Raw genomic sequence first — 16,272 nt, forward strand, 5'->3', positions numbered from 1 at the left:
TCTTTGCTAGGTTGACAGTGCTCAGGTTCAGGACTCTGGCAGGTATACGTGTGAAGCCACTAACGTTGCTGGAAAAACTGACAAGAACTATAATGTGAACGTGTGGGGTGAGTTCTGTGTTTTACGTTTCTATGTTGCTGCAAAAGTAAATTCAATCCCGAAAAAAAAACAACACTGCACATTTTAAACTTGTATTATGCAGTTCTGTGAAGTTGTTACAGTAATTATATGTGCAAATTAACAAAACCATAACCTGCACAAATATCACTATCATTGATACCAGGGTAGTATCAGTATCGGATCGATACTAGCATGATGAAGTCGATTTTTTTTCATTTCTCCTCTGTTTATTTTCAGAAATATGTGTGTTTTTGGTTGTATTGTTGAAATGTATTGTATATATTGTTAAACAGTTTTGTCTGAAAAAAGACTGGCTCTTAATTAGCGACGACACAATAAATGCAAAATACAAAAGATATAAGCTCGGAGCGACCGCTAAGGCTAAACACAAAAAAAAACCTCACCATGGGAGGTGGAAACAGGAATGCGCACAGAAAGAGAATACTTTCAGGTAACTACTAACAGGGGACTAAACGGGTGCATCAAACACAAGAGTCCAAGGAGGAACAAAGCAAAGACAGTGAACCAGCGACTAACTGAAGCCCCAACTGAACTAAATAGAACTAGACAGGTGCGCTCCAAGCTCATTCTAACAAATGTAAAGGTCAGCACTCGACAGGAAACAAAAATCGCAAAATAAAAGCATCAAACAGAAAATAATGGCAGAGCGGAGAAAAAAAACAAACCAAGTGGCCAAGTATCATACTTATTTTGCATTATTGACTTTCTTTTCTTTAAACAATTGTATGTAATGGAAGTGAATAGGGAATAATGTTGTTATTTGGTTGATATGGTTATATTGTCTGATATTGCTCTATTAAGATATTGTTAAATTATTCACAGTGTGTTGTTTACCTAAAATATTTGTAATGTGTTTTATTCTGAGGTAAATTAATAAACTAAAGACAAAAGTCACAAAATCATTTTATGATCTTCAAAATTGTTCAAGTAAAAATGGTAAAAATATTGGTATTGGCATTGGCGACACTCGGCCCCCGTATTTACTTGGTATCAGATGGATACCAATATTTGTAGTATCGCTCACCATTAAATTGGAGTTGGAATGACTACTGAGCGCCTCTCTTTGGTGTCCTACTACTAGTTTCTCCCAGTATCCGAGGCTCAGAGGAGGTGTCACCGCTCACAGTGATAGAAGGAAGTCTCATCACTCTGGTGTGTGAATCCAGTGGAATACCACCTCCTAGTCTGACTTGGAGGAAGAATGGTATGTATGATAATGTGAGACTTTGTGCGTGTGTGTATGTGCGAGTACAGTGACACAAAAAGCCATTTGTGTATCATTTTAATACACAAATCAATTAATTACCTGCTTGCATTGCAGGTGCGGCACTCCAATCCAGCCAGCGACTGAGGATTTTGTCAGGAGGTCGACAGCTCCAAGTCTCCAGTGCTGAGCGGACAGATACGGCTTCTTATGTCTGTACGGCCTCCAGTGCAGCCGGCAGCACCTCTAAGGAGTACAGCCTGCAGGTTTATGGTTAGTACACATTTATTATTGCTTATAAAAAGCTACAACTTAAATACAGTGCATAACCGTCTATTTCCGTTTGACCATTCGCAGCCCCACACATTCACAAAATTCTTATCAAAGACATTTTTTTTGCTGCTCAAGTAGCCTCAGAAGTTGCAGCGAGGTCAACACATGTCGAAAGGCGTTACAGTACGTACATGAATTTAGGCAAATTACAACAGGCAAGTAGTGTGGGCAAGGCATTGGATCATCTGCATCATCATCATTGGCATCATCTCAGACTGCTAGCTGGCAGGGCCCTCCTGAGCAGCGGAGCCGTGTACCACCACTTGCTGCTTTAGAGGAGATGGAGGTGGCCCCATTCTTAAAACCGCCACGTGTACCAATTCACTTCTTCTTCTCACTTTCAGTGCGGCCTTCCATCAGACGCAGCGAGGGAGACACGGACGACGTGATAGTGACAAAAGGAGGGGACGTGACGCTGCAGTGTGCCGCAGACGGTGTGCCACGACCAGCAGTCACTTGGCTGAAAGACGGACGGCCCATCACAGGCCAGCATGGTGCCAAGGTTCTTAATGAAGGGAGGCTGCTGCAGATTAAAGATGCTAAAGTGTCAGACACGGGACGCTACACCTGTATTGCTGTTAATGTGGCAGGGCAGGCAGACAGCAAGCATGATATCAGCGTGCATGGTATGAATCATCACCAATATTTAAAGCGAATGCTTTACTTATTTACTTACTTTCTCTCTGTTTCCCAGTTCCACCAACTATTATTGGTCAGGTTCAATTTCCAGAAAACGTCAGTGTTGTTGTAAAGAATCCACTTGCTCTTAGCTGTGAGGCTTCAGGCATTCCTCTCCCAACCATCATCTGGCTGAAGGATGGCCGGCCAATAAAAGGAACCAGTTCTGTTCGTGTACTCTCAGGTAGTAATCTTTGATGACAATTTGCTGATGTTGATACAGGCAGATTCAAAGCTCCAAGTAGTTATTCTCACAAGCACAGTAAGGAAACATGTTTCCCTGCATAGTAAAATGATTACTTTGCTTTATTAAGTACAAGCTGTACAAATATGGTATATTACATATTAAATTACATGGTGTTCAATACATTCAACAGGAACTGTTTAGAGTGTTCCCTCGCTATAATGCAGTTCACTTTACGCTGCCTCGCTATTACACAGATTTTTTTGTGTCCAATTTTTTTACAATGTGGCATGCTTCTTTGTTGTTTTTTTTACAGCGTATGAAGGCTGAGTCCTGATTTGCTAAGGGAGAACCCGCATTGTCTTCTGCGTCCCAATTGGCTAAGGGACTGTAGACCATCAATCAATCTCCTCCATACCATGTGTCCTGTACAGTACAGAATGCGTTCAGCTTGCCTAATTCACATAATCCTTCGATCGCTAGCAGTGTGGTTCTATAGTGCTGTATGCTTGCAAGCTTAACTCACAATGTCGATGAAAAGCTCTGTACCGACAAAAGCCTTTAACTGTCCGCAACAAGACCACAGAGAGGCCGCTTCTGCGGATGATGCCAGGGCAGAGGCACACATGAACAAATTTAAAGCCATCATCAAGGAAGGGAGATACAAGCCTGAACAAGTTTTTATTATGAATGAGACAGGCTTATTTTGGAAACACTACATTGCTGATTCATCCCATGGACCAAGGCGTGATCCCCGCTATCAAGGCCCTCTATATGAGCAACATATATATTTTCTCCTGTCTGAGAAAAGTGTATAAAGTGTGTGGTGAGGGGCTTTACAGCCTTAAAACATATATAATAAACGAAAAAAACATACCCTGTAAACGAAAAACCCTATACTCTAAACAAAAAAAACATATAATAAACAAAAAAACATGTCCTGTAAACGAAAAAACATGCACTGTAAATGAAAAAACCATATATAATAAATGTATATAATAAATACATATAATAAATATAATAAAATCAACTTCTACTACACGGATTTCACTTAACACTAGTATTTTTTGGAACCTAACCCCCGCGTTAAACGGGGGAACACTGTATATATTTCATATATAATATTTGATCATTTTATTTTTAAAAATTGCATGACTTGGCTGTGCTGTCAAAAGAATCTTTAGAGTCACTGTTGAGACGCACCTTGAATGTGTTTTAAGGCTTTAAGTATTTTGACAGCAGACAACCTAGATAACAGGTGCATTTCGAGATGATAGATGCTAGCCTTGAATGAAAGTGAAAAAAATATGTTTTCTTTTCTTTCTTTGAGAAAATTCCAAAATGGCTTGGTGGACAAATTGATAATGAAGTTGAATATGTGTAATCTCTAGGTGGGCGTAGCCTGCGTCTAATGCATGCTGCAGTAGAGGATGCTGGGAGGTACACCTGCATTGTGTCAAACAGCGCTGGTGAAGAAAAGAAGGACTTTGACCTTGACATCCTTGGTAAATGGATAATATTTTTAATTTATGTGGAGAAACAGTTTAACACATTTTTGCTTGAACACAATAGTTCCACCAAGCATTGTGGATGAAGAAGGTGTTACTGACACAAAGGTGAAGGAGCGACACAACATCACCCTGACCTGTGAGGTCTCAGGTAAAAGACAATATAATCATCCCAACACCTATATTGCCATAATGCGCTACTAATGTAAAGTCTACTTATATTGTTAGGTAACCCAGTTCCTGAGGTTAAATGGCTAAAAGATGGGCAACAACTACTACCTGACAGGCGCCACCATGTCTTGTCTCATGGTCGTTACCTCCAAATTTCTGGTGCCCAAGTGGCTGACACTGGCAGGTACAGCTGCCTGGCATCAAACAGCGCAGGGGATCGCAGTCGCCATTTCAACCTCAATGTCCTGGGTACATACACAGCAATCCACCGAGGATCATTCATTGACTGAATCCAAATTTGTCCATGTTCTACATCACATGTGTCAAACTCGTGCCCTGGAGGGCCGAGACGCTGCAGGTTTTCTCTCCAACCAGTTTCTTCAGCAGGTGATTTAATTGATGAGCTCCTTCCCTCAAACTGAAGGTGTTGATCATTAAAATCACCTTCTTTAGTGACTGGCTGGAAAGAAAACCTGCAGTGTCTCGGCCCTCCATGGCACGAGTTTGACACCTCTGTTCTACATGCTTAATGTCTTCTATTTTTGTCAGTTTCCCCCACCATTTCTGGGTCAGGACCGGATGGTTCAGCAGAGGAGGTGACAGTGACGCTCAGCAGCCCCACCTCACTGGCATGTGAAGTTCAGTCTTACCCTCCTGCTCTGATCACCTGGCTCAAAGACGGCACTGCTTTTGAGTCCAGCCGTAGCGTCCGAGTTCTTCCAGGTTTGTTTTTACATTCATTCGAGTCTTAACACCCCAATAAATGGCTTACTGAATTATTTTAAGAGGTGTTTTACATTTGACAGGCCCTTTTTCTATAAAAGAACAGTTATTACTGTCAACTCATGATGTTTTGGTGATGTTAAGTTACTAAAAAATATATCTGAATATTGTAAATAATATTATAATTAGGGCTGTCATATGATTAAAAATTAAAATATGTATATATATATATATATATATATCACATATATATATCACAGTTTTCAAATTAATTAATCATGATTAATCACGTGCCCATTTTGACTGTATTTTATTAAAAGAAAGACAATTAAATACTGTATGTTTGTATGTGTTAACAGCTCCAAATGAACTGAATTTAAATCAAGCTAAAAGACGCCACACATGTCTGAAAATAAATTTAGTAGCCGGACGTTTCAATCACACTTTAAATGTGTTTTTATGAGCATGGAGGGGTTGCCTTTCAAAGACACTGCGTTATTTAAGTTGACACATTTTCAGTGTATTTTCTGGGGTTTCTGAGCACACTTAAATGCTGATTAGAATATCCACCTATTGTTTTTTTTGGTCTTTCTGTTTATATAGACCACATATACAGTACAACAATGATAAAGATGTTATTGTGATTTTCGGAGTCCGGAGTGTCCATGAATGTGGAAGTGTTGTTCCCAGGGCGAGACATGTTTGTGAGTTGCAGAAACATATACGTTGTTGGAATTGAACGGCTGTTGATGTGTTCAGGTCAGACTAAAGTTATAAAAGAGCGTCAGACACTGTGTGACTCTGTAGAGATGCTACATGATGCGAATGCATTAATGGCACTAAATATTTTAACGTAATTAATTAAATGACGTAACAGTATTTTTGAGAGCCCTAATTTTATTATTATTGATAATATAATATATAATGATAATATATATACATTATAGTATTAATATATTATTATAATAGTGCTACAAATAGTATTGCATCCTTTCCCAGGTGGACGCACCCTGCAGATTCTCAGTGCAAAAAAAGAGGATGCTGGGAGATACACCTGTGTTGCCACTAATGAGGCTGGAGAGACACTGAAGCACTATGAGGTCAAAGTCTATGGTGAGTTCAGGCTTGTGCACATCATACATCATTCTCCTCATTGTAATTTCTAACTTCTTTTTATGGCTCCTAGTTCCTCCACAGATCAATAAAAATGATATCCCAGGAGAAGGGTTGGCCCCTAAAGATGTCAAGATCAAGGTCAACAGCACACTTACCCTGGAGTGTGCGGCTCAGGCCTTTCCTACCCCAGCACTGCAGTGGTACAAGGACGCACAGGTACCAAGTCCCTGTCAGCTTTGCATTAGAATGCGTTTATGTGTGAGTAACTTAAACACTTTCCTTCCCTTTTCTCTGTTTGATGCTTCTTCTCTATAGATTCTGCAGGCAGATGAGCATGTGTCCATCACAGCGAATGGTCGTATTGTTCAGATCAAACACGCTCAGGTGTCTGACACCGGCCGCTACACCTGCATTGCCACTAATGTCGCTGGAGAAGACGAGAAGGACTTTGATGTAAATATACAAGGTGAACCGGGTGGTTTGATGATAATGTGCCTGAGACAAATTATGAATTGTATGTATGTGCATTGTTGGGCTATTTGTGAAATCCCAAAATATAAAATATATAAAAACAAATGAGACGACGGTAACAGTAAAATGGTTTCCACCAATGAAATGAATGTCTCTTTCTTTCCTCAGTTCCTCCTAATTTCAACAGACCTGGAGGAGCTGGTGACATAACATCGCCCCTTGGCTTTGGAGTAGATGCTCGTGATGTGGTACTCAATAATCCAATCTCTTTGTATTGTGAGACCAATGCCGTACCCCCTCCAACACTTACCTGGTTTAAAGATGGGCAGCCATTGGTGTCCAATGACAACATTCTGATTCTGCCAGGTGAGACAGACGTAGGAAGTAGCTAATGTAGACAGGAAGAGAATGGATGCACTCTAACATAACAGTGCTTATTCTCAGGAGGAAGAGTGTTACAAGTCCCCAGGGCTCAGGCAGAGGACGCGGGCAGATACGCATGTGTGGCTGTCAATGAAGCAGGAGAAGACTCCATTCAGTATGATGTCAGAGTATTATGTAAGTATGTAGAATTTGGACTAATTGAGTTTTGGAGAACCCCAGTTTCTCAATATCTTGCATCAGTGCCCCCAACTATACGAGGAGCGCACAGCGATTTGCCTGATGAGGTGACAGTCTTGGCAAATAAAACAACATTACTGGAATGCCACGTGGATGGAAATCCCACTCCCAAGATCACCTGGTTTAAGGACAGCGAGCCACTCAGCCCCGAAGGACCTCATAGGATTCTGTCCAATGGCAGAGCACTTCAGGTAGCAACAGTTTTTGTCAGCATGTCTGTCTGAATGCTTCGGGTTACGTACGAGTTCCGTTCATAGACTGTGATGGAAGTGCAGTTTTGGCGGAAGCTTAAATTATAGCTAAATTAACTCCTAAGTCACTCACACTGTACACATGATGGATATACAATACAGTAATAAAATGCCAAATACACAAATTAAATGAAACATTAATAATAAAATATCATAAAAAAATAAAAGGTAATAAAAATAAATAAAAGGAACCACTAGCAACATTTCCATCTCAATAATAAGACCACTAGGATGCTTAGTTATTATTGTAGCTTTCATAGGAGCAGATCCATTACCACGCTCAAAGCTACTCTGGAGACTTGGCAGGTATGTGTACCGTTAAAGAGTTTTGTGATTTTTGAATGTCTGTGAACGTGACATGAGTCCTGACGGCCCCATGTTGTTTTGGTGTGGCAAAGCCTGTTTTGTTTGTGCAATACAGTTGTCTCTTGTTTATTGCTGTTAATTGGTTCCTGATAAGTGAATTTCCGTGTAAGTAAGATTCAATAGTAATAAATGGAATATTTTGTACTTATGCCATAGAAACCCTGTTTCTGATCTTCTAAATACATTTTTAACATTATTAGACCCCTGCTGACGTGAAATAACACCCATATATTCACCTTTACATTTGTATTACGCAATATATTAGATATAATCAGAGAAAATAAGACATATTAGACATAGATAAGATAACATCGACTCATATATGAGCAGTTCCTTGTTTTTTCTGGACAGCGTATTTCCTGCAGTGGCTATTGTCTCATCAATGTATTGTAATGGCTGTATTACCACACTTGTATTACCCCTATTTTAATACAGTACAAATAAGACTAATAAGCCATTTAATACGTAAATAAACCTCCTGCTCGTGTGTATGTGACACAGTAAATGTGTTCCCTAGCAGACCTTAGTGGTGGGCAGACAGGAAGTGACGCCTGAGGTTCAGAGTTGAGTTTTAGCTTGTCGTGGGTTATGGCCCCAACAGTATCCCGTGTTGTTATTATGATTGTTATGTTTGCATTATTATTGTGCCTGTTGTGAGATCATTTAAACCTACAATAAATATATTTTCTGGCGATCACATCTGGTGCTTGTCTCACCGAACTGCAACACCCTATGGCCAATGTAGAATACTACATTCACTTCTTCATTCATTCACAAGGCTTCTTCTGCCTTGTATTTTCTTCATTTAGCCATTTTTATGCTTGAAAATGCGTAATATTGGCCAGGAATAAGTAGCTTAAGTATGAATTTTTTTTTTTTACTACTAATAGGCCGTATTCAACCATGAAACAGCGATCGTTTACAGTATTAATTAATTACTTGGGGAAAAACACGATAGCGTGAGGGTGTGATGTTTGAACCGCAATGTAGGGAGGCACTAGTATCTAATTCATGTTTAGAAATAATTTCATGCTTTCTGTGTCTGTTTGTGCACAATCAGGTGTTAAATGCTCGAGTGACCGACACAGGACGCTATGTGTGTGTGGCTGACAATGCAGCTGGAAGTGTTGAAAAATCTTTCAATCTCAATGTTCACGGTAAGTCTGTTAAAACTTCACATCTAGCTGAAATTGTATACACAGTGCAGTAGTGTAATATAGTTGTGTGTTTTTTTTCAAACTCCAACTCTATGTCTGTGCCTTTCTTTTTCCAGTTCCTCCTACTATTTTAGGCCTAAATCCTGAGAATGTGACAGTGGTGGTCAACAACTTTGCATCCCTGTCGTGTGAGGCCACTGGCTTCCCCCCTCCAACCTTGAGCTGGTTAAATGACAGGGGTCCTATTCAGGGCAACACCAATGCACTCATTATGCCAGGTACTGTAACTTCATTATGTCAGGGACGAGGGGCTGCAGCCATTCTTGATATTTAGCAACTTCATTTGTGCCTGCAGGTGGTCGTACTTTACAGATCATGAAAGCTAAAGTAGCCGATGGAGGAAAGTACAGCTGTGTTGCCATGAATGCAGCAGGAGAGGCTTACAAGAGCATCTACCTTACAGTTTTTGGTCAGTATTGTACAGTAGTGTACAAAGTGCAAGAAAGAAGGCTGATTGTGACCAAAAAAATGAGAGTAAAAATGTTCCATTCTTTTTGGCCTCTCAGTTCCTCCAAGTATCCGGGACAATAATGGGGACTCTCCCGTGGTTTGGAATGTACTTGCTGGTAAATCCATAACTCTGGACTGTGAGTCCAATGCAGTACCTCCTCCTACTATCAGCTGGTACAAGAATGGAAGGATGGTGACGGAATCAGACAACCTGCACATGCTGGCAGGGGGTCACATGCTTCAGATCAGAGACTTGGAGGTGAAACTCAAAAAGTGCAAAACAACATACACTATAATCACTTTATTGTATGGATTCAAAGTCTTAATATTGTCGTTTGATTCTCAGGTATCTGATACTGGACAATATGTTTGCAAGGCTACCAACATTGCTGGTCAGGTGGACAAGAACTTCCACCTGAATATTTATGGTATGCAACTTAAGATGATCATTTCTTTCATGTGCGAAAGTTAAGACTTTTATTTCAACATCACTTGTAGTTCCTCCTGTTATTGATGGCCCAGCTGAGGAAAACGTTGTGGAAACCATTAGTAACCCAGTCACCTTTGCCTGCGATGCAACTGGGATCCCCCCTCCTATTCTCACTTGGCTAAAGAATGGACAACCATTAGGTAAAGTTGTTTTTAAAATGATATGCATGATTCCCGAATGTGGAACGTTTAAAAAACTTGTCATAGTTTGGCTTTGTCACGTTCAAATTATTGAATAGAAATTATATGTGTGTACCTTGTTTAGAGAGCTCAGGTTCTTTGGAGATGCACATCTTCTCTGGAGGAAGCAAGCTCCAGATTGCTCGTACTCAGATGTCAGACAGTGGCGTTTATACGTGCTTGGCCTCCAATGTGGAAGGCAAAGCTCAGAAAAACTACTACCTCACCATACAAGGTACCTGGAGACTTTCAAGTTTTATGTCAAGAGCACATTGCCAAGCTAATGCATCAACTTGAAGCTAAAACCACAAATACACTCTTAAGTCCCTCCCAGTATCTCAGGATCAGAACTGCACAGTGAGATTGGAGTCCTGCTTAATGAAAGCATAGAGTTGGTTTGTCAAGTCCAGGGATCCCCAACGCCAACCATCCAGTGGTTAAAGGATGGGGAGATCATCAGCAAAGCAGGGAGTAATGGGTTCAGGTGCAGCACTATATGCCACAAAAATATTGATACAGTAGATATGCTAGGATGATGACGATTGCTTGGATTTTAGGATCAGCCCAGATGGCAGCATTCTCACTTTGACTGCTTCTCACACCACTGACAGTGGCAAGTACACTTGTGTTGCCTCCAACAGTGCAGGAGAAGAAGACAGGATATTCAATTTGAATATATATGGTTGGTCAAATACAGATGTACTGAAATGATTTGCATGGTATCAACACCTTTCTCAAACCTTTTTTACTTTGTTGTTGCCTTAACTCTGTTTGCTTCCACAGTTCCCCCTGCGATTGAAGGCAACAGTCAAAACGTTGAGGAGTTGACAGCAGTCCTAGACAGCTCAGTCAACATTGAATGTGTTGCTGCCGGTTCTCCTCCGCCACAGCTTAATTGGCTGAAAAATGGCCTTCCACTTCCAGTGTCCACCCACGCACGCCTCATCTCTGCTGGCCAGGTGCTCCGGTAGGTCAGTGGACAGAGCTGCATTAGCAATGACATCTCTGCTCGTCCCCTTCAAGTGCTACCATCTTTTGAATAGTTTTTTCCCACTTTCACCCAAACTACAACTCTGTAAGAAAATAAAATGAAAAGCACTAAGACTGTTTTGACACACATTTTTACTCAGTGCAACGTGTTCTTACTTACTTTACAAAAGAATAGCACAAACATGCTACAGTGTCTTTTAATAAGCGTGTTACAAGTTAAACCATTATTCAAATTCAAAGGGTACAACATATTTACATACTGGGCATAATATCTAAACCAGGATTGCCCGTACCCAAGTCTCAGATGGTGGAACCTACACATGTGTTGCGTCCAACAGAGCAGGAGTTGACAACAGATATTACAACCTGCAGGTGCATGGTGAGTCTAACATGTAATAATATTTTAGAGTCTTCTGGTATATTTTTTTAAAAACTCACCTAGTCTATTACTGTTCACCTCAGTCCCCCCGGTGCTGGATGGAGTGGGGAGCACAGAGGATGTGACTGTAGTTAGAGGAAACTTGGTTTCTCTGCTGTGTTTGGCTGATGGCACCCCAACCCCGTCTGTTGCCTGGCTCAAAGAAGGGGTGCCTATGTCTTTTGACACCAACCTGAGATTACTCAACAATAATAGTACTGTGCAGATCCTCCACGCTCAAGTCAGTGACGCAGGACACTACAGCTGCATGGCTCGCAACACTGCAGGTCAAGCAAGCCGTCATTTTAATTTAAAAGTGCTTGGTAAGTGGAAGTCGTAGAGAGACATTTTCCTCTTGTCGTTATATTTGTGATGGTGATGTTGTCTTCACTTTTATTTTCAGACCCTCCACAAATTAAGGACTCTGGTGTACCAGCCGAAGTTCCTGTGGTTGTTAATAACGTACTAGAGCTTCAGTGTGAGGCCTCAGGTATCCCTCCACCCTCCTTGACATGGCTGAAGGATGGGCGTCCTCTCCCACATACAGATAGCCTGCGACTCCTTCAAGGAGGCAAAATTCTCCGCGTGGCCTCAGCACAGGTCGCAATGGCCATTATTTTTTTTTCATAGTAGTATTCATAGGTCAATCCTACCTAGTCACTGAATATATTATGCACACTATAAATAACATATTTTCCATGTTAATACAGTTGGAGGACACTGGCAGATACAGTTGCTTAGCCAACAGCCCAGCAGGGGATGATGACAAAGAGTTTTTAGTGCGGGTGCACGGTGAGTAACAAACACAGTATGATCTTGAACATGTATAGCTTTACACCCTCACTTTTAGACAGTGTGCTGTATCTGCTTTGTTTTTTTTTGTATCAGTTCCCCCGAACATTGCGGGAGAGAGTACACCTCAGGACCTGTCGGTGTTGCAGAACAGACAGGTGACTCTGGAGTGCAAGTCTGACGCTGTTCCGCCTCCAACTCTGAGCTGGCTCAAAGATGGTCAACCACTGCAGGTCAAAAGTTAGGCAAATATGCTTCAATTAGCTGGACGTCTCCTGAGTTATGTGCAATAATGACATGCGTGCTGTGCAGGTGTCTGCACGTGTGCGTGTTCTCTCAGAGGGCCGCTACTTACAGATCAACATGGCTGAGCTCAGTGACAGGGCTCAGTATATCTGCGTAGCCAGGAACATTGCCGGCAAGACCACACGGCAGTTTAACCTGACTGTCAATGGTAAAATGTATTTTTTAGATGTTTTTTACAGGAAAAAATCCAAAAAAGTAGACATGATTTAATAAAATATGACATGTTCCTACAGTGGCCCCAACAATTAAAGACGGCCCTCAGACAGTGTCAGTGCATATCAACAAGCCAGCTGTACTGGAGTGTATTGTAAGTGGTGTACCAGCACCTCGAGTCACATGGAGGAAACATGGAACCATCATGGCTGGAAATAACCCCAGGTATAGTCAAACACTATTGTCCTTAAAATGTTGCAAGCTCTGCTTAATTTTTTGCATGATTTTTTTGGTATAAATGTGTGTGCAGGTACACATTTATGGAGGATGGCTCGTTACACTTCCACTCTGCACAGGTGACCGACACCGGCCGCTACTTGTGTATGGCAACAAACCCAGCTGGGACACAGCGCAAGAGAGTAGATCTTCAAGTATATGGTGTGTGACAAACATGCAAAGATATCGGGTGGTCTGGTCTGTTGCAAAAAAACAAGATTGAAAACATTTGGCACCCCTTACAAAGACGCCATGAATGCATTTTAACTGTGTCCATAACACAACGATTTATTTGTATGCTCTTATCTTGCAGTGCCTCCCTCTATCATTGATGGTCGTACCAATGTGACAGTGACAGTCAATGTTCAGACCACCCTCAGCTGTGAGGCCAGTGGCATACCCAAGCCATCTGTGAGCTGGATGAAAAATGGTCAAGCCATCAATACGGATCAAAACCAGAATATGTACAGGTTGATTCAGGTTTTTTCCCTTTCTGTTTATTTATCCAAAATCTCCCAACCCCAGGCTACTTTCACTTCATTTAGTAAGATTGCGTTGTAATTTATAACCATACAGCCCGACTAATTCCCTGTAATGTAATGTGTCAGTACTGACGAAGACTTTTTATTATTTGCAGATTACTTTCATCTGGTTCGCTAGTAGTGATAGCACCCACAGTGGAGGACACAGCTTTGTATGAGTGTGTTGTCTCTAATGAGGCAGGAGAAGATTCTAGATCCATCAGCCTCACTGTCCAGGGTGAGAGGCATTACATTTGCAGACATTAGACATTACATTTGGCATATTTTAATTTGACTGTTTAACGACTGCTGCCTGTCTTTTTAGTTCCGCCATCAATAGCTGATGAACCCACAGAGCTGGTTGTAACTAGCTTGTCCCCAGTGATCATTGCCTGTAGTGCATCTGGCGTCCCAGAGCCCACAATCCACTGGAGCAAAGATGGCTTCAAGCTGCCCAAACAGGGACAAGGATACAGCATCCTGGACTCCGGTTAGTGTCACAACAACTGAAAATTGCATAGTTTTCTGCTGGTTTCGTAGTCAGTGATTGTGCTAGTGGTGTACTGGTACACGCTGCTGCCTTTCATGCAGATGGTCCGGGTTCAATTTCTATCCAGGGCCCCAACACCCAGCCATTGGAGATGTCCAGTGCTGATCCCAAGCCCGTGTAAATGCGAGGGTTGTGTCAGGAAGGGCATCCGGCATAAAAATCAAGCCAAACAAATCATGGGATTGGCTCACTGTGGCGACCCCTGACGGGAAAAGTCAACCGCATACACTATATTAGTCAATAATTATTGTATTCAGCTGTGTACCATGACAGAATGCTCTTAATCTACTTACTGTTTCATATTAGGCATGTCTTTTATCCATGAAACACAGGTGAACTCAATGACCACAACATTAGGTACATCTCTGTACTCTAAAGATCAATTATAATGCCCACTTTTAATGTTTACTGCCAGAGACATATGCATTTAAAAATATATGAAGGAAGTTATAGCGCAGAGTGGTGTATAACTGAACGGCATCATACTACAGGTTCTAAAGTATGGTGCTAGGGTTGTCTTTGACTAAGGATTTCCATAGTCGAATCTGATTCGTTAGATTCGTTGTCGACTAATAGTTGAATGGTTTGGTTTTTTTTAGCTAATGGCGATCCTGACAAATAAACAGATCTCATTTGCAACTTTTCCACTTCATAGAAAAAGGCTGAAACCCTCAGATAAACAAATAAACATGTTAGGTGTGCAACAACCTTACCTTCATTTATTTAATGACACAGAGAGCAAGACGAACAAAACCGAAACAGAGTCGCTGTTGGCACACATCAGAAAAATGTACATAAAATAGGAACAACGTGGCTTGAAAAACAACAACTTCCACACTACGGATGATGTTTCAGTAGCCATTATGAGCCAATAAGTCTGTCGATGTTCACGGTCTTCCCAGCGTTCAAAGCTAGTACCCGCCTCAGCTCCTTTGGATTGTGCCACTGAAGCGGGTGATGTTATTCATGTGTGGTAAGTATAGGTCTTCTGGTAAACACACGTCATTTTCAATTCTTTAACACAAATTAGGCTGTTTTGTATCAAAATAGGCTATTTATAGCAAAAACAAAGATGTTCTTTGTAAAAATATATGCTCAGCAGCGACTGTGGCCACCCGCCATGTACTTGGAATGGTACAATCTTGATCACATGACATTTTGACATTTTTATATGATTTGACGGCAACATACAAGCGTTTTATTGTCATATGCAGAGTAAAACAAGATTGATCGTCAAATCAGACTCCTCCAAATGGAATCGTCGAATATTTGACTATTCTAATACATCCCTATATGGTGAAATGCAATTCTACAAAACTGCAAACTACAACCATAATTATCACAGTTGACAGTGTCTATCAAAACAGAGCACTGTGCGGTTTTTAGTAATTTTTATTAAATAAACTTTTGCACTTGGTGAAATTAGGTGTACCTAATATGGTGTTTGAGTGTATAGCAGTGATTAATCATGCTGAACTGGCACATTGTTCTGTGTTCAGGTCAAGTAGAGATCAACTCAGCTGCCCTCAGTCATGCAGGACGCTACTCATGCACAGCTAAGAATGCTGCAGGATCCACCCATCGCCATGTGCAACTCACAGTACAGGGTAAGTTTTTTTTCATTTTCAGAAATGCTCTTGTGACAAAATTAGCATTGCTTCACGACATTTCACTCATGTTCCTATTTCTGTATGTTATTGAATACTACCGTGATGATGAACGTTACTCATCTATTTCCCTAGAACTTCCTGTGATTCATTCCCACCCATCCACCCTGGATGTGATCCTCAATAATCCCATTGTTCTGCCCTGCAGAGCCACAGGCTCACCAAGGCCGACGATCACCTGGCAGAAGGAGGGTATTAATATACCCACAACAGGTAACCACTTTTCTGCGTATGTGTCAGTGTGATCACTTATGAAGGAAAGTCCTATGCTTTCTGACAGCTGGACGTTTTACAGTACTACCTAATGGAAGTCTTCAGATCACCAAGACATCTGTGTCCAACTCTGGAACTTACATATGTGTGGCTCAAAACCCTGCGGGGACAGCTCTGGGCAAGACCAAACTCAGAGTACAGGGTAGGTTGTGTCATTACACTGTAACCTCAGCTACTCGCTGAAAGTGCTTATAAAGTATTATTGTCAGGGGTTATACATGGA

At 41.3% G+C, this 16,272-nt stretch overlaps 1 protein-coding gene across 8 annotated transcripts in view; it reads left to right on the forward strand.

The window, feature by feature from the left end:
• Positions 1-16,272, forward strand: part of hmcn1 (hemicentin 1) — a 146,904-nt gene that overhangs the window by 111,846 nt on the left and 18,786 nt on the right. For all 8 annotated transcript variants that reach the window (XR_008572707.1, XM_054789955.1, XM_054789958.1 and 5 more), the window contains 39 exons: positions 11-107; positions 1,223-1,345; positions 1,463-1,618; positions 2,023-2,304; positions 2,373-2,540; positions 3,932-4,045; positions 4,113-4,199; positions 4,277-4,468; positions 4,769-4,942; positions 5,942-6,055; positions 6,129-6,274; positions 6,374-6,524; positions 6,698-6,895; positions 6,974-7,087; positions 7,154-7,341; positions 8,828-8,924; positions 9,041-9,202; positions 9,280-9,393; positions 9,491-9,693; positions 9,781-9,862; positions 9,933-10,064; positions 10,189-10,338; positions 10,428-10,587; positions 10,661-10,785; positions 10,887-11,070; positions 11,375-11,472; positions 11,556-11,834; positions 11,915-12,111; positions 12,222-12,303; positions 12,400-12,536; positions 12,616-12,757; positions 12,843-12,987; positions 13,073-13,200; positions 13,352-13,508; positions 13,676-13,797; positions 13,885-14,049; positions 15,609-15,716; positions 15,852-15,989; positions 16,057-16,191. Coding sequence is in view for 7 of the 8 variants with exons in the window: in XM_054789955.1 (XP_054645930.1) it covers positions 11-107; positions 1,223-1,345; positions 1,463-1,618; positions 2,023-2,304; positions 2,373-2,540; positions 3,932-4,045; positions 4,113-4,199; positions 4,277-4,468; positions 4,769-4,942; positions 5,942-6,055; positions 6,129-6,274; positions 6,374-6,524; positions 6,698-6,895; positions 6,974-7,087; positions 7,154-7,341; positions 8,828-8,924; positions 9,041-9,202; positions 9,280-9,393; positions 9,491-9,693; positions 9,781-9,862; positions 9,933-10,064; positions 10,189-10,338; positions 10,428-10,587; positions 10,661-10,785; positions 10,887-11,070; positions 11,375-11,472; positions 11,556-11,834; positions 11,915-12,111; positions 12,222-12,303; positions 12,400-12,536; positions 12,616-12,757; positions 12,843-12,987; positions 13,073-13,200; positions 13,352-13,508; positions 13,676-13,797; positions 13,885-14,049; positions 15,609-15,716; positions 15,852-15,989; positions 16,057-16,191 (5,746 nt within the window). In the remaining variant the exon portion in view is untranslated. The remainder of the gene's footprint in view (positions 1-10; positions 108-1,222; positions 1,346-1,462; positions 1,619-2,022; positions 2,305-2,372; positions 2,541-3,931; positions 4,046-4,112; positions 4,200-4,276; positions 4,469-4,768; positions 4,943-5,941; positions 6,056-6,128; positions 6,275-6,373; positions 6,525-6,697; positions 6,896-6,973; positions 7,088-7,153; positions 7,342-8,827; positions 8,925-9,040; positions 9,203-9,279; positions 9,394-9,490; positions 9,694-9,780; positions 9,863-9,932; positions 10,065-10,188; positions 10,339-10,427; positions 10,588-10,660; positions 10,786-10,886; positions 11,071-11,374; positions 11,473-11,555; positions 11,835-11,914; positions 12,112-12,221; positions 12,304-12,399; positions 12,537-12,615; positions 12,758-12,842; positions 12,988-13,072; positions 13,201-13,351; positions 13,509-13,675; positions 13,798-13,884; positions 14,050-15,608; positions 15,717-15,851; positions 15,990-16,056; positions 16,192-16,272) is intronic.

Source organism: Dunckerocampus dactyliophorus, chromosome 10 (assembly GCF_027744805.1).
Source record: "Dunckerocampus dactyliophorus isolate RoL2022-P2 chromosome 10, RoL_Ddac_1.1, whole genome shotgun sequence".
NCBI classification, from domain to species: Eukaryota; Metazoa; Chordata; class Actinopteri; order Syngnathiformes; family Syngnathidae; genus Dunckerocampus; species Dunckerocampus dactyliophorus.